Source organism: Bos mutus, chromosome 3 (assembly GCF_027580195.1).
Source record: "Bos mutus isolate GX-2022 chromosome 3, NWIPB_WYAK_1.1, whole genome shotgun sequence".
Classification (NCBI taxonomy): domain Eukaryota; kingdom Metazoa; phylum Chordata; class Mammalia; order Artiodactyla; family Bovidae; genus Bos; species Bos mutus.
In genome coordinates, this window is record NC_091619.1 from 16,557,461 (window position 1) to 16,582,646 (window position 25,186).

General features: G+C 51.3%; 2 protein-coding genes across 9 annotated transcripts in view; one reads left to right on the forward strand and one right to left on the reverse strand.

The window, feature by feature from the left end:
- Positions 1–1,752, forward strand: part of PI4KB (phosphatidylinositol 4-kinase beta) — a 28,659-nt gene extending 26,907 nt beyond the window's left edge. For all 5 annotated transcript variants that reach the window (XM_070367106.1, XM_070367108.1, XM_070367107.1 and 2 more), the window contains one exon: positions 870–1,752. In XM_070367106.1, coding sequence (XP_070223207.1) covers positions 870–1,051 — 182 coding nt within the window. In that variant the 3' untranslated portion in view covers positions 1,052–1,752. The remainder of the gene's footprint in view (positions 1–869) is intronic.
- Positions 1,753–2,123: 371 nt separating this feature from the next.
- ZNF687 (zinc finger protein 687) lies at positions 2,124–10,633 on the reverse strand. 4 transcript variants are annotated; one of them, XM_070367103.1, is made up of 9 exons: positions 10,482–10,633; positions 5,372–7,494; positions 5,062–5,240; positions 4,495–4,671; positions 4,233–4,395; positions 3,745–4,077; positions 3,512–3,624; positions 3,177–3,318; positions 2,124–3,062 (listed from the first exon to the last, which is right to left on the reverse strand). In XM_070367103.1, the coding sequence occupies exons 2-9, from the start codon at positions 7,475–7,477 to the stop codon at positions 2,565–2,567; spliced, it is 3,711 nt and encodes a 1,236-aa protein (XP_070223204.1). In that variant the 5' UTR covers positions 7,478–7,494; positions 10,482–10,633; the 3' UTR covers positions 2,124–2,564. The 4 variants fall into 4 exon arrangements, with proteins under 4 accessions (XP_070223204.1, XP_070223205.1, XP_070223203.1 ...); XM_070367104.1 differs by lacking the exon at positions 10,482–10,633 and adding an exon at positions 10,285–10,383; XM_070367102.1 differs by lacking the exon at positions 10,482–10,633 and adding an exon at positions 9,796–9,905.
- Positions 10,634–25,186: the final 14,553 nt, after the last annotated feature.

Consider the following 25,186-nt stretch of genomic DNA (forward strand, 5'->3'; position numbering starts at 1 on the left):
ACTACCTCCTGTGTGCACTAAGGGGAAAAAAAAAGGAGTCCCATCTCCAGCCTCCTGGTCTCTTCCTGTCTCCCCATCCTTTGTCCAGCTCTGAGTTTGTCTCCTTCCATTGCTTGGCTCTTCACCAACTCAGGTGTTTTCAGTCACCACCTTGCTCCCCACTGGCCTCTGACCTCTGATGGCCCTATCCTCAGACCCCTTCCCTGGGCCGTACTCACCCCTTCTGCTCAGAGCCGAGCTGTGTTCTTCTCTCCTCTTCATCTGCTCTCGCTGCTGTTTCCTCACGGCCTTGCCATCTATAGTCTATTGTCCAGGACCCCTCCTCTCCCATCTCCTCTGGGCCCTCATCCCCATTTCCTCCTCAGGGCTTTGGTGTCCACCCATTCTGAGCTGCCAGTCTCCTCCTCCCCATCCCTGCTCCCACCCCACAGGTTGTCGCCGTTGCTCAGGAGCATCCCCGTCTGGCCCCGTGATGACGGTGGCCCAGGTCATCTGTGAGTGTCAGACATAGCATAGGCAGAGGCCTGCAACCAGATAAGTGCCCAGCTCAGGGCCCGCTCCCCAGACTCTTCCCGGCCTTCCCTCTGGGTCCTAAGACTGCTCCCTCTGCCCTTCCTGGAGGAGATGCGGTGCTGACCCCCTGCCCTCCTCTGCCCTTGTGCCCTTACCCAGAGGCACTTAGGAGTGTGGGATGAAAAGGGGCTCAAGACAGGGCCTCCCACCAGTCCTCCCTTCTCTGCCCAAGCAGACCTGCATCCATGCTGTCAGGGATCTGAGTGGGAGGGCAGGGGCAGCAGGCAGCCTGGCTCTCTACTGTTACGCTGCCCCTCCTTTCCATGTGTGACCCTGTTCCTCGCTGCTGCCCCCAGGTTCTCAGCTTCCTTGCTTCCATGGCTCCAGCACCATCCGCAACCTCAAGGAGAGGTTCCACATGAGCATGACCGAGGAGCAGCTGCAGCTGCTGGTGGAGCAGATGGTGGATGGCAGCATGCGGTCTATAACCACCAAACTCTATGACGGCTTCCAGTACCTCACCAACGGCATCATGTGACGCCCTCCTCCTCATGCCCCAGCACGATGGGGGGGTTCAGGGGACCCTCCCTGGGAAGGCCCTTGGAGAAACCCTAAGCCAGGAAGCCCCACCCCCCCAGCCATCCACCAAGGGGAATGGAAGGCAAGAAATACAAAGGATCATGTGGTAACCGTAGAGCTTGCCGGGGCGGGTGGGGAGAGCCAGCTGTGGGGTCCAGACTGACTGGGGCTTCCTTGCCGCCACCCCAGCTGTGTCAGTATTACCACCTGATGGGCTCCAGGACTCACTGCCCTCCAGAGAACAGAAGTGATAAGTGTGGGGGGCGCTGGGGCCTCACTTCTCCTCACCAGGGTCCGAGAGTTTCTTTCCACAGGCCATCCGCTTCATGTATTCTAGGTCCCAGGAAGAAAAGAGTAGGTTCTTGGTACTGAGGACTTGATCCTGTGGTTGGCCTTTGGCCATGCTGCTGCCTGTCCCCTCCCAGGGACTGAGCCCAAGCCCGAGTTCCCCTGGGTAGGTGGGCTTTGGCATAGGGTTCTGCACTTGCTGAGGTCCCCCATCCCAGAAGTGAGGAAGGGAATGATCACGGCCCCTCCAATCTGAGGGTACTGGCCTAGCCTCGGGGAATTCCTTGCCCTGATCCCTTCCCCACACCCAGGGAGATAGCTCTCAATTTTTTATTTTTAATTTTTGTTTGAAATAAAGTCCTTAGTTAGCCATCTGTGTCATTTCTGAGATGTATTTTTTTCAGGGGTGGGGAGTGGACATGCCTGTGTTCAGGTTACAAAAGGAACCACACAGAACAAGGGGGAGGAAGACTGCGTTTTCCCTGCCTGTCTTGGTCAATAACCACCTCGTCCCCCCAAGAAGGGCCTTCCCAGCTTTGTCACTCACCTCCCTCCCAGACCCGTCCACATCACCACATAAAAAGAGGAGCTTGAATGGGGATTAAACCACGAGCAGTTTTAATGGTCTGGTTTTCTCCCTCCCATTTCCCCCACTGTTAGTATTATTACTACAAGAATAAAGGATTCCTGAGAGCCTGTCCCCTCCTCTCCCTGGGACCCCCTTGACAGGACTCAACCCCACCAACCCCCCCCTCCCCCCCTGGGTTTCTGGGGAAAAAAAAAAGTGAAAGGCACTGCAGGGGTGGGGGCTGGAGTGCCAGTGAGTCTGAAGGGCATGCTGGGACTGCTATCCGTGCCAGAGGTGAGGAGCGTGTCCCTGACCACCCCAGTATCAGGCCTTCCCATCCTCCCACCCCCACCCCCCGTCCCACATGGGGGGGCTGCAGCAAGAAAATAATTAGTGTTGGGCTCAGAAGGAAAGAATGGAGGACCCACTCTACTAGGACCCAAGTGGGGACCACAAGTAACTACCATCTTCAAAAGCTGGTTGTCCTTGGGGGTTAGCGGAAGAGGAGCTGAACAAAACGTGAATTATAATGGAACTCCCCAGCCCAGGGACCAGGCAGCAGCAGTGACCCAGGGCTCCCAAGGCAGCGGGCGGGGGCTCAGTCCAGGCCTGGGCCCTAGTTGTCCCCACTGCCCCCTTGCCGAGCCCTGATGAACGCCATGCCGTGTGTGCGGAAATGGGTCTTGAGGTTGAGAGGGCTGTCGCAGCTCTTGCCACAGACCTTACAGGTCAGCGGGCCTCCTGAGGCAGGCAAGGGTGACTCTCCACCATCTGGGTCGGACCTGGAAGGAGGGGGAGCCTCTTCCTCCCCATCCCCCAGGCCTAGGGCACTGGCACTCCCCACACCCCGTTTCTTCTTGTGGCTGATGAAACGGTGACGGCTCAGGGAGCCAGGCGAGGCAAAGCATAAGCCACAGTCGAGGCACTGCTGGGCACCACCGTCCACCCTCAAGCCCACCATGAGGCTCTGTTCTGTTGAGCCGCCGCCCCGGTAGCGCAGGGGGCCATGGCCGCCCGACCCGGGTGCACCCCTGGGGGACTTGGCTGGAGGTGTCGTGCTGTCAGGCTCCTCACTGCAAGAGTCTGAGGACTGGCGGCGCTTCCGTCCCGGCCCCTGGAGAAGAGAGTAAAGGAACTGGGTATCCGGGGCCTCCCACGGCCCCAGCACCCCCACCCAGCGCCCCGAGGCCGCGTCCACGTCCGCGCGGCAGCTTGGGCCTCCGCCTACCTGGGCTCTGGCACCAGGGCCCCGAGCCAGGGCGCTCCCCCGGCCAGGGGACTGGGCCCCAAGCGGCAAGCCGTGCCGGACCTGGACGTGTTTCTCCAGGATCAGGCGGCTGCTGAAGGTGCGCTTTCCCTCTGTGCAATACCTAAAGGGGAGAGCGGGCGGGTGGGCGCCGGGGCACAGCCCAAAGACCAAGGCTCGCGGCTTGAGCAGAGGGAGGCCTCAACCGTCAGTCCACTCAGACCTAAGAGGCAGGCGGGAAGGTTGTTTTGGGGAACCAGGGTTGGGGGCACCCTGCTAGACAGAGAAGAGGACAGGGGCACAGGGGTGAAGGTTACCTGCAAGGGTAAACTCGCTTGATACCCTCGTGGTTGACCCTGACATGGCGCCTCAGGCTGGGGGCCGAGCAGAAGGAGCGCTCACACAGGCGGCAGGGAAACTTTTTCACTGACTAGGAGAGCAGGGGGTGGGGGGGTCTTAGAGCCAGGCTCCCATCTGGGACCCCATCCCCACTGCCACACAGGTCAATCCCAGGCCAGCCCCTCTGGCTCCCAGGGGGCGCCCCCCTCACCTTGCCATGCTCCTTCTTCATGTGACCCACATATTCGTCACGCTCAGGAAACCAGGAGTGACACAGGCCACAGGTCCAGCCGCCAGGGCCCCCGCCCCCGCCCTTCATGCCTTTGCTCCCCAGTTCTCGCCGGGGCCGTTTGGTTGGGCGAGGGGGCTCAGGGGAGCTGGGCGGCTCCTCCTCTTCTGAGGTTGAAGAAGATTCCTCAGTAGGGGCAGCGGTTCCTGCCCGAGACACAGCCAGCTCCTCGGGCTCTGTCTTGGGGGTCAGAAGGGCACCCCCAGCTCCTTTCCCAGCGGTCTCCTCCCCCGGGCGCCCAGACTGATGGGTGTTCTGTGAGAGGGAGACAAGGCGTGTGGCTGTTTGGGGGGAGGGCCTGGCTTTGCCCAAGTCCTGGCCTCTCCCCCGCTCCCATTTCCAGAGGGTGTGTGATCTTAACCCCCGATTGATACAGCTGAGCACCCGCCTCTGTCTCTTGACTCCTCTACCTTGAGATGTTCCAGCATGGTCCTTTTTTGGGCAAAAAGCAGAGGACAAGATGGGCACTTAAAGACACTGACACGCTGGGGCAGCAAGTGCTGGTCGAAGTGTGAGGAGAGGAGGGGTTTATGAGTGAAGACCGTGTCACACATGGCGCACTTGTAGATCATCCTGTGTGGAAGGAGAGGACAATGCCCACATCCTGCCCCATGAAGGCCCGATCCCACCCCACCTCCCACCCCACCCCTATGCTCCCGCCCCAGGTCTCACTTGGCCTGCTGCGTGTGGAAGCTGGGATGCTGGGTGTAGAGGTGGGCGTGGGCGCTCGGTGCAGACTTGAAGGCCATGGGGCAGATGGGGCACTTGTGGAAAACCTCGCAGTGTGACGTCTGGATGTGGGACTTGATGGAGTTCACACCCCCAAACACCACTGCACAGCTGGGGCACCTTGGGGAGAAAGTCGGAGGCACGGTGGTGAGTGGGGAGCATCCCTGCAGCCACCCCCAACCCGACACTCATTCTCGGGGACCGGGTGACCTGAGAAGTTAATCGGCAGTGGAACACGAGCAAGTGGAGGAAGGAAGGAGTCACAGGACCCAGTCCCAGAGGGGAGGCCTGCGGAGGTAGAGCTGGTGCTCCAGAGGTGGCCCTGCTCGCCTGCTCCGTGGGGAGCGATGGAAAGGCAGGGAGCTCAGGCTGCACTCACCAACACAGCATGGCTGAGTGATTCAGCAGGAGAGACGGGCTCGCCTTCTAAAAGGCTGGTCCCAGGAGCCACGAGACCATCAAGTACAGGAGGAAAAGTGTCGACATATGGGGAGGAGGTGTGGGAGGCACCTGTATCCTACGCGGCGAGAGAAATGTAGGCAGGCCTCCCGGAGATGGGTCTGAAAATTGGCTTGCAGAAAGTTGCCCCCACACTCAGGACAGACGTGGGGAGGTCGGTTCTTATGCATGCGCTGGTGGGCGCTGAAGCTGCAGCGGTTGGGGAGCATCATGGGGCAGGTTGGGCACACCTGTCGAGGGGGTCAAAACAAGGTGAGTCTGACCCCATTCCTTCTAACCAAGCCCTCACGCCTTCCTAGACCCTGTCCCCATGGCACCTGGCTGTCCCCTTCCCAGGGAGGGGCTGTGAAAGGCAACTCACATTGCTGGTGGCCCCAGGGGCGGGGGGCCCGAGCTGCTGGAAGTGGGCAGCCATGCCGGCCTTGTCGCGGCACTGCTCCTTGCACTCCAGGCAGCGGAAGCACGTGTAAGTAGAGGTGGCAGGGGTGGCGGGTGGCTCTGTTGAGAGCGGCAGCACGGGGGCCTCTGCGGCAACTGCAGTAATGGCGGATGTGGTGACGGCCCCTTCACCCTTGCCCAAGGCAGGCAAGGCTGGAGGTCCAAGGGCAGGTGGGACAGCCAGCAGGGGCGTGATGTCCGGCTGCCCCACCATCTGGTCCAGGGCCACCGGCCTCATGACCAGGTGTGAGCACTGCATGACGAGCCCCTTGTCCTTGTGCTCGCGGGCATGCAGAAGCAGGCTGCACTTGTTGAAGAAGACCAGGCGGCGGGCGCAGTGATTGCAGGTGACCTCAATGCGCATGCTCCGGCGGTCATAGTGTCTCGCCAGGCTCTTCTCCAATGAGAAAGCATCCCCACACTCGAGGCAACGGTAGCCCGTGGGTGGCAGGGCCAGCCCGGCCTCAGCCGGCGGACTCAGGTTTGGCCGGTAGGCAGGCAGCAGGTTCTTGCTGTTGAGGATCTTGTTGAAGGCCTCCACCAGGCTGGACTGGGTCCGTGAGATCACCGTGCCACCTGCTGCCCCCGGCCCAGTGGCCGGCTTAGAAGGCTGCACCATTACCACTGAGGCGCCATTCACCTTCTGCCCCCCTGTCCCCAGCCCTGTCCTCCCCTCAGCCTTGGGCAGGGCTTGGGGCACCAGACCCAGCACATTCTTAGGCATCGTCTTAGGGCTGGTGGCAGTGCCCCCAGGCAGAACCACCGCTTTGCGGGCCACGCTGGCCGCCATCAACATGGCAGTACTTGCATTCTGAATGGTGGCCACAGGCAGCACAGTACCCTTGAGCCTCGTGCCATCACCCAGTTGGACACTCACCACCTTTGGACCCTCGGGGGTTGGGGTTGCCGGGGACAACTTCAGGAGGTTAGCCTCCGCCAGGAAGCCCCCCTCAGCCAAGGGGGCAGGGGGATCAGGGTCTGAGGGGACCCGGGTTACAGTCCTTGTGATATTTCCGCAGGATGTTTTAATGGTCTTGATCCGCACCTTGAGAGGCCGAGAGGAGCTGGAGGCAGGGGAGTCATTGCTGTCCTCGTCCGCAGCCTCAGCTCCACTGGAGGGACTCTGGGGACTTCCCGGGGAAGACTTGTCTACCGGTCCCTCATCCTCCTCTTCCTTCAGAGGCTGACAGCTGGGCCCTTTAGGGGAGGCAAGAGGGCTCTGGTGCCCCGGAGACTTCTTGAAGAAGGACACGCCTGCCACCTGGGAAGGGGAGGCACTGGCAGGAACTCCTGTGGCCTCAGGGCTAGTGCCTGAACCTGGCTGGGCGAGGCTCTGGGGATGAAGAGGGCTGCAGCTTTCCTGCTTCAAGGTCCCCAGCAATGGGGGAGAAGAGGGGGGCAGCAGGGCTGGGCCATTCTCCCGGGTCAGCTCAAAGGGAGAGGGGAAAGCAGGTGGGGTCAGGGCCCCTTCCCGAGGTGGGGAGGGCGCAGAGGGAGGAAGGGGATCAGGGTGCTCCCCTGGCTCAGGCCCAAAATGAGCAAACAGATCCAGCGGAGCTTTGCCTTCCAGGGATTTTTCTTTCCAGGTACCCCCACTGGGAGGAGCTGGAGAGCGTGGGGTTCCTGGAAGGGATGGCTCAGGGCCCCCAAAACCATTCTGCATCAGACGAGGTCCCAGAGGGCCTTCCTTCGTCACTCCCCCTGCCCGGGCCCCTTCCCCTCCTGAACTCCCAGCCAGGGACTCTGACTGCTCAGGACACACAGTGTTCTTGACGATGACGCTGACTGCTGAGACGTCCGGCGGTGGCAGGCTATGGTCAGAGGCTTGGGTGGGCCCCCCAGGGCCGTCCCCGGCAGGAGCTGCTGTTGCTTCTCCAGATTCACCTCCTACACTGGGTTCAGGCTTTCCGGAGCCTCCTGGCCCCTCATTTTCTTCTGGCCCAGAGTGGATGGCTTCATTTGCATCAATGTCAGGGATGTCAAAGGCAGCAAGGAGGTCATCAAAATCAGGGGTCTTCATGTCCCCCATGGCAATCGGTCCCAGACCTGAGGAGAACAGGGAAAAAAGTGAGAAACTGAGATGTCTGAAAGCAGGAACTCTGGACCTCCTCCCTCAGGATCCCCACATACATTCCCTCTCAGAAGTCCGTGCACACTGACTTGGGCACACCTCCATCATAGTGCAAATCCTAGAGAGCTGGTGGAGGCACCTGTTTTTCCAAACCCTAAAACTGGAAAGGAAGGTAGCATGCACATTCCAGAGAAAGATCCATAGAAAATCCAGAGAAAGCAAAGGAAAAGAGACTTCTCAGAAACACAGCTGAGAGACAACAGTAGAGACGGAGGAAGCTCTGTGAGCGTCCTGGTTGAAACCACCACAACCCCTCCTGTGCCCAGCACAGAATCAATCAACTAATCAATACTACTATTAAGGAGGCGAATGTACAAGATGTTCTAGGTTTAAAAGCTCATTCACAGCAGCATGGGATCCATTCATACTCTTCGTGCATCTTCTGGGGGTCCACAAAGATCTGAAAGGCCATATGCACAAAAGGGCAGCAACTTAAGCCAAGATGCAAGGACTGATTCCAGTTCCAGCCTTATCAACAGCCTGCTGTATAAGCAAGTTACTCAACTGCCTTACTCTTGCTGTCTGAAACAGTGGGCAAATTATCATAGGGTTGTTCTGAGCATGATATGAATCCTAAACCTGAGAGTTAGAACCCACAGAATAACTGATTATTACAGCTAGGACAAGGACATGCCAGGCTGAGAAGGCGCTGGGAGAGAATAAGCACTGGAAATCTAGGGCTGGGGTCAGAGACGAGAGTCAGGGGTCAGGGAAGGTCAAGTCTGGGCCACTTGGGGTCATTACTGGCACTTGGGAGATCTAGCTGGGTTAACAGGGAGAAGTGGGTTCAGGGAAGTTGCCCAAGAGACCAAAATGGAAAGAATAAGACACAGGAACAGAAAGAGACAAAGAGAAGAAGCAGCGGAAAACTGTGACGGCAGCCTGGTCACAAGGGCCCCAGCCTAGGCCTCTGCTGCCACAAACACCTGCTGCTCCCTCACCTACCTTCCCAGGAGTGCCTGGCCTTCCCCTAGCCAGCCCCGCCCCCGCCTCCCCAGCTTGCTCTCTCGGGACTAAAACTCCAGGGTATGAGCTTATCCAGCACAGCTGCCACAATGGGGAAAAGTCAGGCTCCTCACTCCTCTCATTTTTCCTCTGAGCTCCTCACCTCAGGTTATCCCCAACTCACACCCCTCACCCTTTTCATTTTCCCTTGGCAGCAGTGGCCCAGGAAGGCTCACCCAACCCCCACCTGTCCCAGTACAAGGGAAAAAAAAAAAATCCCAAGAGACTACAGCAGTACTAAACCAACAAGGTTGGCTGAGAGTCTGTGGGGGACCCAGGCTTGTTCCCTACCTCTCTCCCCACAGTGTTTCTGTATCTAGGAAGAAGCAACTGAAGAAGTCTCTTTCCTTCCACATTCCCTGCCCAGGATGCAAGCCGTTTCCCAGGCCAATTCTCTCACCTCCTTCCAGCCTTTAGACTGTAACTGGAGAGAGTCCCAGCAGGTGGCAGCTGGCATTGCTGGGACCAAGGTGGGGGTGGAGGAAGAGGGTACCAACTAGAGGAAGAAAGGGGAGTCCTCCCTTCATCCCCCTCTACTTAATTCTGCAGGCTCTGGGTTTAAACAAAGCCCTCCACCCTTGCGTCTGCTCTGCTGGATGGCTGCAGCCCTCCCCTGCCCCGGCGCCCTTCCCACCCTGAGAGGCCAGAGCCACCTTCCGCTTCGGCGCTCAGAAAAGTGGGCTGGTGGAGCACAGATCAATGGGGGCTATGAGAATACACCTACGAACTTGCCTCCTCCAAGCAACTCCCTCTTTGACGTCCAAGTGACTTAGAGGTCATCGGACAGTCAGGAACAGGCAGTAGATCAAGCAGCGGAGCTCAAGGCCGTAGAGGCTTCCCCCGCCCCACAGTCCAGGCCCTTCTGCGGCTGCTGCGCCCTGTCTCTTGGGCTCCAGCCCCCCTCCTTCCCTCCGTTCTTCCCCAAAAGCCAAAGGAAGGGGTTGAACAGGAAGAGGGTGAACTGGCTTGGGTCGGGAGGGGGCCCCGCGTCCCCTTCCCTGGCCCGGGGCCTGCTGCGCACAGGAGGGCGAGGGGCCGGCGGCCGGGGGCGATTAGGCTGCCGCCAAGCAGGGCAACGGGCTGAATTAAGTCTCTGCCATCTGCCGAGGACCTGCGTGGGGAGCATGTCCAGGGTTGCGGGGAGGGGGCGGAGTGTACATGGGAGAAGTCAGAGGGGAAACTGAGGCGCGCCGCCCTTCTCTAGTTCTCACCCGCGTGCGAAGGGAAGGACGGGCCTCCGCCAGGCCAGGCCCTGAGGGAGCTGCCGCGCCGCACCTCCCGGCCCAGGAACGGGAGTAGGGGAGGCGTGGAAAGAGAGTTGGGAGGGGACAGTCTCTGCCTGACTCGCAGCTCTCCAGCCGGGGTCCGTCCCAACTCCGACCTCCTTCCCTCCCTCCCTGCGCAGCGCAGCCTCCCCCCGCGGACTCCCGAGGCTCTCTCGAGACCGGAGAGGAATCGGAAGGCGCGTCGCGGCCCGGAGCTCGAGCCTGAGTCCCGTCCGGGCCCGGACGCTGACCCGCGCCCAGGCGGGGTGCAGGCTCCGCTCCGGCCTGGCCCAGTTCCCCCGCCCCCACCCCCGGACACGGACACCATTTTAGGTCGCGACATCCCGCAGCTTCCAGTCCCCGGGCCGCGCTTCGGACGCCTCTTGGGCCAGGGGCGCCAGGAGTTGGGGACCCCGACCCTCCCTCCACGTTTACCCTGCTAGGGGCTGTGCTTTCAACAGGCTGGGAGTTTCGCCCACCAGCCCCAAGGAACGGGGGCGGCGTCGGGGCCAGAGTAGAAGCCATCCCGGGGGGGCGGCGCGGAGGGGGGGGGGTGGTAGTTGAGCAAGTGGGGGAGGGGCGGGGGTATTTACCCGCCCCCCCAGGGGGCGGGGCCAAAGGCGGGTATTTACCCCAGACACGCTTTCTTGTTCCGCTCCCAGTGTGGGCCGAGACCCGGCGGTCTCCCCACGGCTCCGGCCGCTACCGCCGCCGCCGCCGCCGCCCTCTCCAAGACCGCCGCTACTTCCTGCTTCTCTCCGGTTCAGCCTCCCCCTCCCTCAGCTCCCTTCGCGTTCCCGGTCTGGGCTGCCCGCTTTCGCACTCGCCATTGGTTAATGCCCCCGTCGTTCAGTACTTCGCCCCGCCCAGCTCCACACTGGATTGGCCTTAAGTGCTGCCACTCTGAACCAGCTCCGTACAGCCTTCCCGGCATCATTGGGCAAGAAGCTTGGTCCTTCTGAAGATGCTTCTCCTCATTGGTTGCGCCGGGGCCCACCTGCCCTCATCTGTGCGTCTCAAAAATGATTGCCCTCCGCGACTGTCGCTTAGAAAGAAACCAATCTGATTCCCTGCTTTCCTACTGGAGGCGGTGACTAACCCAGGTGCGTCTCCGCCCCTTCACTCCCTATTGGCCACAATCCAAGAAGCCTACAGATCACTTATGCAAATTTCAGAACCACTTTTTATTTGTTGGGCACTTTGAGGAGAACCTCGTTTGCCCTGAGTGGAACCCGGATGTGTGGGTTCATTTGCACTGTTTTCTCAAGCAACACCCCCATGTCAGTTTTTCCGTGCAGAAGTCACAAAGTGGGACGTCACCGAAAGCATCACGTCATCTGGTTGCCCATTTCCTCGCGGTTTTCCCACTATCTAAACCGTCATATAATCTACTTGGATGGGATCCTCGCAAGGGCTAGCTCTTGGGCGACGACGTCAACCACTGCTCCTCCCTCTGCAGGAGGGCTCGTAGCGGGGGCGGGATTTGTAGTGTGGAAGGAACCGGCACCTGAAACCTGGGACGGGCTTGCAGGCCGGAAGTAAGGGAGAGGTGACGTTAGGGTGCTGGCGTGGCCAGGTCCATTTCAAAAGGGATCTTAAAGCGGCAATGTGGTAGGCTTCCTAAGCACGGAGAAAGGGGATGGAGAAACCCTCCCCACCTCCGTTACCCATTTAAAGAGCTCTCGTCTTCCCCGCCCCTAGCAGGGGTAGGGGGTGGAGTCGTGGCCGGTTTTCCCGCGCTTTGTGGCCCTGCCCCTGAAGGCGGAGGAAGAGGAGGGATACTCCGAAAGTGTTACTCTCTAATCGGCCTGGCGGGTTACAGTCCTTGGGGGGGCGGGGCGGGGCGGGAGGTGGGGGGCGGTTCCCAAAGAGTCAGACACGACTTTGCGACTAAACAACAGCAAGTCAGCAAGCGCTCGCTGAACTCCTTTGCAAGTCCAGTATACCACCTCATATATACCCCAGCCGGCCCGCAAGCCTACCTATTCCGCCTTGCACACAGCCGCTGGAAACCTTATTAAGATGTTTCTATTGTGCTTTCCAAGACTCCGGGACCCAGGACACTATGGCGCTCCCTGAGAGAGTGGGTAATAGCGATTGTATTGAAGTGTGAATCAGAACCTCCGGATGGGAGTATCGGGCCACCATTTGTCAAATGGTTCATCGGGCAAATTGCTCAACCTCCTCAACTAAATTTTCTCATGGATAAAATTGGAATTATAATGCCCACCTGACATGATTTCTGTGATGATTTTAACGGTTTAAAAGGTCAAAGTGAAAAAAAAAAGTGAAAAAAAAAATAAATAAATAAAATAAAATGTCACAGTGCTTTGTAAAGCCATGGCAAATGGGATTAGGAACCCCTTCTCCAGCTCTGAATTTCGCAAGGTTGCGTGCAGTTGTCCCAACTCACAGCTCCTCGTCCACCTCTGAACAAATTAGAATCGCATACTGGATGTTTGTGAATGTATGGGAATGCCCACGGGCATTCCATTCTCCTCTCCTCTGAGTCTTCTGTGCTGCTATGCTTAGTCGCTCAGTCCTGTCCGACCCTTGGCAAACCCCATGGACTGTAGCCTGCCAGCTCCTCTGTCCAAGGGATTCACCAGGCAAAAATACTGGAGTGGGTTGCCATGCCCTCCTCCAGCGGATCTTCCCAATCCAGGGACTGAACCCACGTCTTCTGCATTGCAGGCAGATTCTTTACCACTTGAGCCACCAGGAAAGCCCATGGAACCATAATTACGACTCATATACTGGTACTATTGTTGTTGTTCAGTCACTAAGCCAGGTCCCACTCCATGTGACCACATGGACTGCAGCACACCAGGCTTTTCTGTCCTTCACTATCTCCCAGAGTTTACTCAAACTCATGTGCATTGAGTTGATGATACCATCCAATCATCTCAGCCTCTGTCATCCCCTTCTCTTCCTGCCTTCAATCTTTCCCAGCATCAGGGACTTTTCCAGTGAGTGGGCTCTTGGCATCAGGTGGCCAAAGGATTGGAGCTTCAACTTCAGCACCAGTCCTTCCAATGAATATTCACAACTGATTTCCTTTAGGATTGACTGGTTGGATCTCCACACAGTCCAAGGGAGTCTCAAGAGTCTTCTCCAACACCACAGGTCAAAAGCATCAATTCTTTGGCATTTAGCCTTCTTTATGGTCCAACTCTCACATCCATACATGACTACTGAAAAAACCATAGCTTTGACTAGACGGACCTTTGTCAGCAAAGTAATGTCTCAGCTTTTAATATGCTGACTAGGTTTGTCATAGCTTTTCTTCAAAGGAGCAAATGTCTTTTAATTTCATGGCTGCACTCACCATCTGTAGTGATTTTGGAGCCCAAGAAAATGAAGTCTCTCACTGTTTCCATTGTTTCCCCACCTATTTGCCATGAAGTGATGGCCCAGATGCCATGATCTTCATTTCTTGAATGTTGAGTTTTAAGCCAGCTTTTCACTCTCCTCTTTCACTTTCATCAAGTGGCTCTTTAGTTCTTCGCTTTCTGCCATAAGGGTGGTGTCATCTGTATATCTGAGGTTATTGATATTTCTGTCAGCAGTCTTGATTTCAGCTTGTGCTTCCTCCAGCCCGGCATTTCTCATGATGTACACTACATAGAAGTTAAATAAGGAGGGTGACAATATACAGCCTTGATGTACTCCTTTCCCAATTTGGAACCAGTCAGTTGTTCCATGTCCAGTTCTAACTGTTGCTTCTTGACCTGCATACAGATTTCTCAGGAAGCAGGTAAAGTGGTTTGGTATTCCCATCTCTTTAAGAACTTTCCACAGTTTGTTGTGATTCACACAGTCAAAGGCTTTGGCTTAGTCAGTAAAGCAGAAGTAAGTGTTTTCTGGTGGATACATTGTGGTATTTCATTGTGGTTTTCATTTGTATCACACTGTTTAAAAATGTTAAACACCTTTTCATTACTCTTATTGACCATTTGTATCATCTCTTTTGTAAAGTGCTTTGTCCAGGATTTAATTGTTAGTCTGTTCATTTCTTTGTTTTTGGCCATGCCATGTGGCCTGTCGGATCTTAGTTCCCTGAACCCACCAGGGACGGAACCCACGCCCCTCTGCAGTAGAAGCATGGAGTCTTAACTACTGGACTGTCAGGGAGGTCTATTTTGTTTGTTTTTGTTTTATCTTGTTTTGCTTTTTGATTTGTAGTTTTCTATATATTCTGGACACAAGTCCTTGTCAAGAATGTTAATTTCAGATTGGAATTGCACTTCTTCCATCTTTTCAGCCTTCAGTCAGACTGGCAGAAACTCTTTGGGAAATAACATCATGATGGCTGCCCAAGAAGAACCCCAGGTTCAGTTCAAACTTGTATTGGTTGGTGATGGTGGTACTGGAGAGCTACATTCATGAACCGACATCTGACTGGTGAATTTGAGAAGTATGTAGGTACTGATTGGAGACTCTCAGTTGGTATTTGTTGCCATGCCTGCTCTTGCCCCACTAGAGGTGCAGTATGAACATGATCTAGACGTTGCTCAGATGACTGCTCTCCCGGATGAAGATGATGACCTGTGAGAAAGTGAAGTTGGGGTCCAGCATCAGAAGTCCAGTTGTATAGGCAACTGTTCTGTGATGTCAGTGGTACAGCAAGTTTGCCACTTTATTCCATAGCTAAGCAGAACAAGTGCTTAATGTTTGAATGCTGAAGGAGCTGGATGGGCTTTGGAGTGAATGTGGCAGGTAAAAAATACACCTTCGTTTTTGGACCTGCATGTTTAGGTGCTGTGGGACAGTTATTTCCTCCTTGAGTTTCAAATATGAGACTGCCATAAGACTTCCTTGGTGGCGCAATGGATAAAAACCCACCTGCCGGTGCAGGGGACACAGTTTCAATCCCTGGTCCGGGAAGATCCCACATGCTTTGGGATTACTAAGCCCATACACTGAGCCCATGCTCTAGAGCCTGTGCTCCACAACGAAGAGTAGCCCTGCTCCCCACAACTAGAGGAAGCCGTCTCACAGCGACGAAGACCCAGTGTGGCCAGAAAACAATAAGTTTTTTTAAGTTTAAAAACAACTGCTATAGTCACATCATAATGTTGAGAGGTGGAATCTTGTTTGTTACTGTCGTTCTCGTTCCTTTTTGTTTAGAATCAGAATAAAGTAGTTCAAACATCAAAAAAAAAAAAGAGAGAGAGAATGTTAATTCCAGATATTTTCTTCCTGGCTATAGCTTGCCTTTCTATTTTCTTTCTTTCTTTTTGGCTGCGCTGGGTCCAAGTTGGTGTGCTCAGGCTTTCTCTAGCCTCGGCGATGAGGGGCTACCCCCTGGTCGCCATGCTGGGGCTCTCATTGCAGTGGCTTTTCTTGTTGCAGAGCACAGGCTCTAGGTGGAGCATGGGCTCAGTAGTAGTGGGCACGGGCTTAGTTGTCCCAAGGCATTTGGGATCTTCCCAGGCCAAAGATTGAACCTGTATCCCCTACATTGGCAGGCAGGTTCTTAACCACTGGACCACCAGTGACGTCTGCCTTTCTACTTTCTTAATGATTTTTTTTTTTGGTGAACATCAAGTTTTAATTTTTTGTGGTAAAATTCACATATTATAAAATTAACATTTTAAAGTGAACAATTGAGTGGCATATTCATATTGTTGTGTAACCACCACAGCTATCTAGTTCTAAAACATTTTCAACGCCCCAGAAGGAAACTCCATACCCATCAATCAGTTGCTCCCATGCCCCACCCTCTCAGCTCTTGGCAACCAGCAGCCTCTGTTCTGTTTCTATGGATTTAACTATCTAGATATTGCACACAAATGGAACCATGCAATATATGGCCTTTCATGTTTGGCTTCTGTCACTTAGCAGAATGTTTTCCAAGTTCATCCAAGAAGTTTCTTTTTGGGGGGCTGCTCCACATGGTTTGTGGGCTCTTAGTTCCCCAGGCAGCGATTTTACCTGAGCCATGGCAATGAAAGCTCAGAGTCCTAAGCGTGGACCACCAGGGAATTCCCAGAATTTTTAAAATTTTAATAAAGTTCAATTTATCAACCTTTCTTTTAGGTTAGTGTTTTCCACCTCCTGTTTAAGGTCAAGAAAAAAATTTTTTCCTTAGCAGGCTTGTTTTACTTTTCACTTTTAAGTTCATGAGTGTTAGTCACTCAGTGGTATCTGACTCTTTTCGACTACCCCCCACCAGACTCCTCTGCCCATGAAATGCCCTGGAGTGAGTTGCCCTTCTGTTCTGTAGGGTAGCTCCCCAACCCAGGGATCGAACCCAAGTCTCCTGCATCACAGCAGACTGTTTACTGTCTCAGCCACAAACCTAGTGTAAATTAATGTTTATATGTGGTATGAGGTTAAGAATCAAAGTTCCATTTTTCCTCCATGTGGATATACACCATTTATTGAAAAGATCATCCTCTCCCCCACTGAATTGCAATGGAGTAGTCTTGTGTGTGTGTGTGTGTGTTTTTTTTTTAATAAGTGGTACTAAAAAATAATAATAAATAAATGGTACTTTTTTTTTCAGGGTGAGGGGCTATGCTGGGGATCTTAGTTCCCCAACCAGGGGACAAACCCATGGCCCCTGTGGTGGAAGTGCAGAGTCCTAACTACTGCACCACCAGGAAACTCTTAGAATTGTATTCTTGAACTGGATAGTTCCAATAAATCTTCTGATAGCCTCTCAGCTTTCTGATCATGGAATATATAGCAGCCTCCCCAACTGACTGGTTCTGACATGTTCTGAGAATTATTCCTGGAAGCCCAGAGTAGAGCCCTCTCCTACTTTACTTCTAATAACTTGGTAAAAATCTAATTCAATAAATTCTTTTCTCCTCAAAATACCTAGGCTAGATTTTCTTTACTGTACGGAATAATGACCAATCCAGTCCTCACAGTTGTTTGATCCCAGTGCTATTGGTGGCTTATTATTGTTACCTGGAACTTAAATTTATCTTATTTCCCAGGCAGCTGTCTTGCTAAAGGGTAGGTGGGACTGTGGTAACAAAGAGGGAAAAGCTTTCCTGTGGTTTATTTTAAATTGTTGCAACCTAAGGGAAAACTGAGCCACTGAAACCTCCATATATGTGCATATACAGAGCCCAACCAAAAGTCCCCTCGGGGGCTTCCCTGGCAGCTCAGTGGTAAAGAATTTGCCTGCCAATGCAGGAGACACTGGTCCGATCCCTGATCTGGGAAGATCCCATATGCCGCAGAGCCACAAAGCCTGTGCACCACAACCACTGAGCCTGTGCTCAAGAGCCCGTCCAAGAGAGGCCACCCCAATGAGAAGCCCTCGAGCCGCAACTACGGAGTAGCCCTCACTCTCCACAACCAGAGACAGCCTGTGCAGCACCAAAGACCCAACACAGCCAGGAATAAATAAATAAACAACGGAAAAAAAAGTCCCCTCAGCCTCATCCTCCCCAACCCAACAACACTCTCATTCAGGTAGACTTAATCTTCAGAAATTGGAAGCCCTCACACCCCTTACCCTAACACTCCCTCTCCAATCCACACCTTCTCCCTGGGTGACCTTGTCCACAAACATTTATCACCTTGGCCTAATGACTCTGCATCTCTCACTCAGATCTTCCACCTGCATTCCAGAGTGCCACCAAAAATACCAGACACTTCCAAGGCCCCATAATGAGAACCAAATTCACTGCTTTCTACCAAACATTCTCTTGTTTCTGGATTTGCATCTCAGGGAAAGTTACCACCACTAACCCCCACAGAGAAACCTGAGAATTGTCTTCTCCTCATCCTTCTTTCTTATCCCCTGTCATGACCAAAGCTTTTCAATTCCACCTCCTTAATAACGCTCAGAGTCCCCCCTCAAGCCCACCATCACAATCCTTGTTCCAGCCACCATTATATCTAGCCTGGGTGTTTTCGAGAGATTCCTCATCCTTGCCCCGCCCCAAATGAAACTAATCATACTCGAATGCCTAAAATTCTTCACTCTCTTCAATTGCCTGCATGATAAAGTCCAAACTTCTTGGAATGTGTGAGGGTGAAACAAAGACATTTTACGTCAACAGAAAGAACTTTTTACCGGATTTACTCCTGGAAGAATAAAAATTATCCCAGAAAGAAGATCTGTAAAGCAAGAATTAGTGTGGAAAAAAATTAGTAAACTCATGAATAAAGTTAAATCAACACTGCTTACATATGAAAATAATGATAATATCCAATTTATGTGGTTTTAAAACAAGATAGACATTTGGGTATAGAGGGCACATTGAATATGCTCTTTTTTTTTTTTTCCTTCCTGAAATCTACTGAAATGACAGTAAAGAGTTTTTTTTTTTTTTAAAGACTGAAGCTCCCAAAGACAAGGAGACTGGAAAAGACAACACCATTGGATGCTTAAAAAGCCGATAAATATGTGTGACTGACTAGACAGATCAAAGAAAACTGAATTCTAAGTCAGTGGGTAAAGCTGAAAAAACAAACTGATAACACTGCAGATGAAGAACCCCCTGATTATCAGGAGTCAGCAACACCAGATACGTCTGAAGCGGTTGATAAATGCGGGATGAGAAACAGGAGAACTATTTGAAACTCTGTTTGAGGAGGGGTGTGTCCCAGGTCCACACAGCAATTTGACTGCCTCTCCTCAACCACAGTAGAAACCTGGAGGTTCATGCTCCAGAGAGGACCGAGAGAACATTTACATCCTATATTCTGAGAACCCCAGCCTTTCCCCCCAGCTCAGTACCCAGAACACTGGCAATCAGGACTATAGTCTCCAAGTAGGAGACTGGAATAGGTTTGCTTTGGAGAATCTGATCTAAAGATACTGACATTTGGGGTTCCCTCAAGAAAAGACCTGGCTAGATCATCCTACAGAGAACTTTACAGTTAACAGCTCCCCAGAAAGTCTCAAAAATATTGTCTCCCACACACACTGAGAAACTAAAACGTAGCTGTGACTGAGAGAGTCAGTCCACCCTGCCGTTCATCAAGCTGGGATAAGAGACACAGAAAGCCAGCAAAGTTAACAAGAAACACTGTTTCCCCCAAGCTATGTAGCAGAGACATTCATAACAACCCCTTTCTGTGACTATTGCTTTCTTATGCACTGAGAAACCCTGTTCTCTAAAATCATAAACTATAAGAAACATTGCTGTTGGAAAGCATATCAGTAAGAATGAGTCATTCTCCTTTTGCCTGGAGGATCCAAGTCACCCTGAGACGGAGGAGCAGCACCGATTGTTACAGCCAGGTGCAGAGCTTTAGATAGGGGTTTCTGGACATATCATCCTACATCAGTGTTGACTTCAGACTCCAGACGGGTACTAACCTCTTTAGACAGGACCCTATTTCCTTTGAACCTCCAAGAACACTGCTTCATTTAAATGTCACCTAAAGGTTCACCCTTGCCCCCAATCCTTGAGCACACATATCTTGCCCTTTATTTCATGAAATGCCTCACATTTTCTTCGGTCTGTGATCTCCTTCACTGCCACAGGCCAATAAGGTCATGCTGGTGGTTGGCTGGTTGGGCTAGAATAACACTCTCAAAGAAAACTGGGGCCTTTGGTCCACCAAAGCAAAGAGGAGACCAAGAAGGAAGTCCAGTGGAATATGGGAAATAGGATCCAGACTTCCCTGGTGGTCTACTGGTTAAGAATCCGCCTGCCAATACAAGGGGCATGGGTTCAATCCTTGGGCTGGGAAGATCCCACATGCTGCAAGGCAACTGGACCCGTGCACCACAACTACTGAGAGCACACTCTAGACCCCACGAGCCACAACTGCTGAGCCCACATGCCCTAGAGCCTTTATTCTACAACAACAGAAGCCACTGCAATGAGAAGCCCATGCAACCGCAGCTAGAGAAAGCCCCTTGCACGGCAAAGAAGACCCAGCGCAGCCAAAAATAATCCATAAATGAAAGAAATAAATGAAAAATTTCAAAAAAGGATCCAAAAAAGTTCAGTAGGATTCAACGTAGAGAAGAAGTCAGGAGTTTGAATTCCCAGGATGAGCATGAAGGGAGAGCATAGAGGAAAGGGCAAGGAGGCCAGACAGGCACCAGCAGGAGGCTCAGAGGAAGGTGTCTGTGAGAAAGTGAGATTGGTGGATGCATTCAGATGAGATCCAGACAGCTGGAGAAGAGCTTGGGGTCAATCAGTAAGGGTCATAGTGATTCATCTATGAATATTATTTGCATAGTCAAAATAATGTAAATTCTGAATAGTCCTTTAACCAAAATTGTTATATGTAACTATATGGAGGAAATGGGGGAAGGAGAAGGCAGATGTAAAACAGCCGAGCCCTTTTGTCTATTTTAGAAATCAGTGCCTAGGGGCTTCCCTGCTGGTCCAGTGGTTTAAGAGTCCGAGCTCCCAGTGGAGGGGGCCGGGGTTGATCCCTGGTCAGGGAACTAAGATCTCACATGCCTCACAGTGTGGCTTAAAAAAAATATCAGTGCATAATGCTATTAAGTAAAAAATCAAGTAGTCACTGTATGTTACTTAGATATATGAAAAGAGATAATTAATAAAGTACCAGATACAAGATTTGAAAGTGGTTGCTTCTAGGTAGAGGGAAAGGGGGAGAGTAGACCAGAATGTTTTGTTTACGCCTGTTTACGAATATTAGAACTGTTTAACTTGAGGAATTCCCTGGTAGTACAGTGGTTAAGACTCTGCGCTTCCACTGCAGGGGGAATGGGTTCAACCCCTGGTCACAGAAATAAGATCCCCAAAGCCATGTGTTACCCACCCCCCATGAAGATTCAGTAAATTAAAATTCATACCCATTTATATGTTGATTGGAGAAGAATGGCACCCCACTCCAGTACTCTTGCCTGGAAAATCCCATGGGTGGAGGAGCCTGGTAGGCTGCAGTCCATGGGGTCGCTAGGAGTCGGATACAACTGAGCAACTTCACTTTGACTTTTTACTTTCATGCATTGGAGAAGGAAATGGCAACCCACTCCAATGTTCTTGCCTGGAGAATCCCAGGGATGGGGGAGCCTGGTGGGCTGCCGTCTATGGGGTCACACAGAGTCGGACACGACTGAAGTGACTTAGCAATAGCATATGTTGATTACAAGAGACATACCTAAAACATAAGAAATAGCTTAAAAGTAAAAAAACAGAAAATATATATGTGCCAAGCAAATACTAAACAAACAAATAAAACAGCTGGTGTAGGTATGTTACTACTAGATAAAATAAAATTTATGACTAAGAACATGAACTAGAGATAAAGAGAGCTGCCACATTGATATGTTTTAATGCACCAAGAAGACATAATTATAAACCTATGTTTCTTAATAACACAGCTTCAAATTTATAAACTGTCAGAACTCCCAGGAAAAATTAATAATTACAATTGTGGGAAATGTTAACATATTTCCCTCAGTTGATTAATGGATCAAGAAAAATGTGTTTTGGACTTCCTGGAGTCCAGTGATTAGGAGTTCATTTGCCAGTGCAGGGGACATGGGTTGGATCCCTGCTCTGGGAGGATTCCACATGCTTCGGGGCAACTGAGCCCACGCACCAAAACTACTGAAGCTTGCACTCTAGAGCCAGAGACCAGCAACTGCTGAGCCTGCGCTCTGTAAGAGAAGCTACAACAATGAGAAGCCCCACAACTAGAGAGAAGCCTCCGCTCAGTGCAACTAGAGAAAGCCCACATGCAGCAATAAAGATCCAGCACAGCCAAAAATAAAGTTTTCAATAAAAAGAAAAATATGTTTCAGTAAGAATATAGGAGATCTGAACAACATAATTGAAGGTTTGACCTATTATCTAAAACCCTGCAGCCAATAATTGAGGGTACATATTCTTTTCACATACACATACAATATTTTTAAAAGATTTGTTGAGGTATAACTGACATACAGTAAGCTGCACATATTTAAAATGTACAATATAGGGGAACTTTCCTGGTGGTCCAGTGGCTAAGACTCTGAGCTCCCAATGCAGTGGGCCTGGGTTCAATTCCTGGTTGGGGAACTAGATCCCACACGCCACAACTAAGACCTGGCACATTCAAGTATATAAATCAGTTCAGTTCAGTTCAGTCGCTCAGTCTTGTCTGACTCCCCCATGAATCGCAGCTCGCCAGGCCTCCCTGTGCAGCACCAACTCCCGGAGTTCACTCAGACTCACGTCCATCGAGTCGGTGATGCCATCCAGCCATCTCATCTTCTGTCATCCCCTTCTCCTCCTGCCCCCAATCCCTCCCAGCAACAGTCTTTTCCAATGAGTCAACTCTTCGCATGAGGTGGCCAAAGTACTGGAGTTAAGTACATAAATAAAAATAAATTTTTTAATTAAAAAAATGTGTACGTTGAAACCAGGTGGTGCTAGTGTAAAGAATCCACCTACCAACACAGAAAACATGAGACATGGATTCAACCCCTGGGTCAGGTAGATCCCCTGGAGGAGGGCATGACAACCCGCTACTCCAGTATTTCTGCCTGGAGAAGCTCTCAGATGGAGGAGTCTGGCAGGGTACAGTCCATAAGGTTGCAAAGAGTTGGACACAACTGAAATGACTTAGCAGGCACACACATATGCACATGCCTCCATTAAAAAGGAAATAATATTCTGCTTAGGAAAAGTGCTCTTTGCTTCAGGCACACACAAAATCACGAATATAAAAGTTGACTGAGAGTCTTATTAAATGGAGCCTGCTGGATTGAAAGAGTCAACTGTTTCTCTACCCTCCAAATGGAAGCAGCTCAGAATGGTAGCTGCTAAATAGTCACCATACCAAGATCTAACACAGATTCCAACCCTTTCTCAAGCACCCTCTGCTCAGTTCAGTTCAGTTGCTCAGTCATGTCCGACTCTTTGCAACCCCATGGACTGCAGCACACCAGGCTTCCCTGTCCATCACCAACTCCCAGAGTTTGGTCAAATCAGGTCCATCAAGTCAATGATGACGTCTAACCATCTCAGCCTCTGTCGTCTCCTTCTCCTCCTGCCTTCAATCTTTCCCAGAATCAGGGACTTTTCCAATGAGTGGGCTCTTGGCATCAGGTGGCCAAAGGATTGGAGCTTCAGCTTCAGCACTAGTACCTCCAATGAATATTCAGGACTGATTTCCTTTAGGATTGATTGATTGGATCTCCTTGCAGTCCAAGGGAGTCTCAGGAGTCTTCTCCAACACCACAGTTCAAAAGCATTAGTTCTTTGGCACTCAGCTTTCTTTATGGTCCAACTCTCACATCCATACATGACTACTAGAAAAACCATAGCTTTGACTAGACTTTTGTCAGCAAAGTAATGTCTCAGTTTTTAATATGCTGACTAGGTTTGTCATAGCTTTTCTTCAAAGGAGCAAGTGTCTTTTAATTTCATGGCTGCACTCACCATCTATAGTGATTTTGGAGCCCAAGAAAATGAAGTCTCTCACTGTTTCCATTGTTTCACCTTCTATTTGCCATGAAGTGATGGGACCAGATGCCATGATCTTAGTGTTCTGAATGTTGAGTTTTAAGACAACTTTTTCACTCTCCTCTTTCACTTTCATCAAGAGGCTCTTTAGTTCTTCTTTGCTTTCTGCCATAAGGGTGGTGTCATCTGTATATCTGAGGTTATCGATATTACTCCCAGAAATCTTGATTCCAGATTGTACTTCATCCAGCCCGACATGTCTCATGATGTACCCTGCATAGAAGTTAAATAAGAAGGGTGATAATATACAGTTTTGATGTACTCCTTTCCCAACTTGGAACCAGTCTGTTGTTCCAAATCCAGTTCTAACTGTTGCTTCTTGACCTGCATACAGATTTCTTAGGAAGCAGGTCAGGTGGTCTGGTATTCCCATCTCTTTAAGAACTTTCCAGTTTGTTGTGATCCACACAGTCAAAGGCTTTGGCATAGTCAATAAAGCAGAAGTAGATGTTTTTCTGGAACTCTCTTGCTTTTTTGATGATCCAACGGATGTTGGCAATTTGATCTCTGATTCCTCTGCCTTTTCTAAAACCAGCTTGAACATCTGGAATTTCATGGTTCACACACTATTGAAGCCTGGCTTGGAGAATTTGGAGCATTGCTTTGCTAGGGTGTGAGATGAGTGCAACTGTGCATAGTTTGAACATTCTTTGGCATTGCCTTTCTTAGGGATTGGAATGAAAACTGACCTCTTCTAGTCCTGTGGCCATTGCTGAGTTTTCCAAATTCACTGGCATATTGAGTACAGCACTTTCGCAGCATCATCTTTTAGGATTTGAAATAGCTCAACTGGAATTCCATCGCCTCCACTAGCTTTGTTCATAGTGATGCTTCCTAAGGCCCGCTTCACATTCCAGGATGTCTGGTTCTAGGTGAGTGATCATACCATCATGGTTATCTGGGTCATGAAGATCTTTTTTGTATAGTTCTTCTGTGTATTCTTGCCACCTCTTTTTAATATCTTCTGCTTCTGTTAGGTCCATACCATTTCTGTCCTTTATTGTGACAGTTCCTTTGGTCACTATGAAAAGTTCCCTTGGTATCACTAATTTTCTTGAAGAGATTTCTAGTTACTCCCATTCTATTGTTTTCCTCTATTTCTTTGCATTGATCACTGTGAAGAGGTGCAAAACCCAGCAAAGACCAGATTAGCAGTGTTATTTTCTCCTTCAAACCTTAAAAAATAATTAGGGAGGATAGTTAGAGCACAGAAACCAACATGTGAAATGTGATCTTTAGGGTTTAATATGCTACGTAAGATCTTTGGGTTTCCCCAGTGGCTCAGCGGCAAAGAATCTGCCTGCAGTGGAGGAGATGCAGGAGACTCAGGTTCAATCCCTAGGTTGGGAAGATCCCCTGGAGGAGGGCCTGCAATCCACTCCAGTATTCTTGCCTGGAGAACCCCACAGAGAGAGGAGCTTGGCAGGCGACATTCCATAGGGTTGCAAACAGTCAGATACAACTGAAGCAAGTGAGAACGCGTGCATGCACTCACTTAAGATCTTTGGCCATAGTAACTCATGCTTAAGAATTGACTGGAAGCCTACTATTTATTTCAGGAAACTATGCTAACAAAAACAAACGTAACCCACATCTGGCCTACAGCAGCTATGGCTGTTGGCAAAAACACTGAATCTCTTACACAGAAGAGGCTCCCTCTAGAGGTAGCTGCCGAAGGTGTGTAGCCCTTAAGGAGAGTGTTACCCACAGGGCCCACTTCAGATGGGTCATGAGAGATGGAGGATGAGAAACAACTTCCCTGGGACTTCCCTGGAGTCCCGTGGCTAAGACTCTGCACTCCCAATCCTGAGGGCCTGGGTTTGATCCCTAATCAGGGAACTAGATCCCACATGTCGCAACTAAGAGTTCACATGCCACAACTAAAAATCCTGCATGCTGTAACGAAGATCAGAGATCCCACGTGG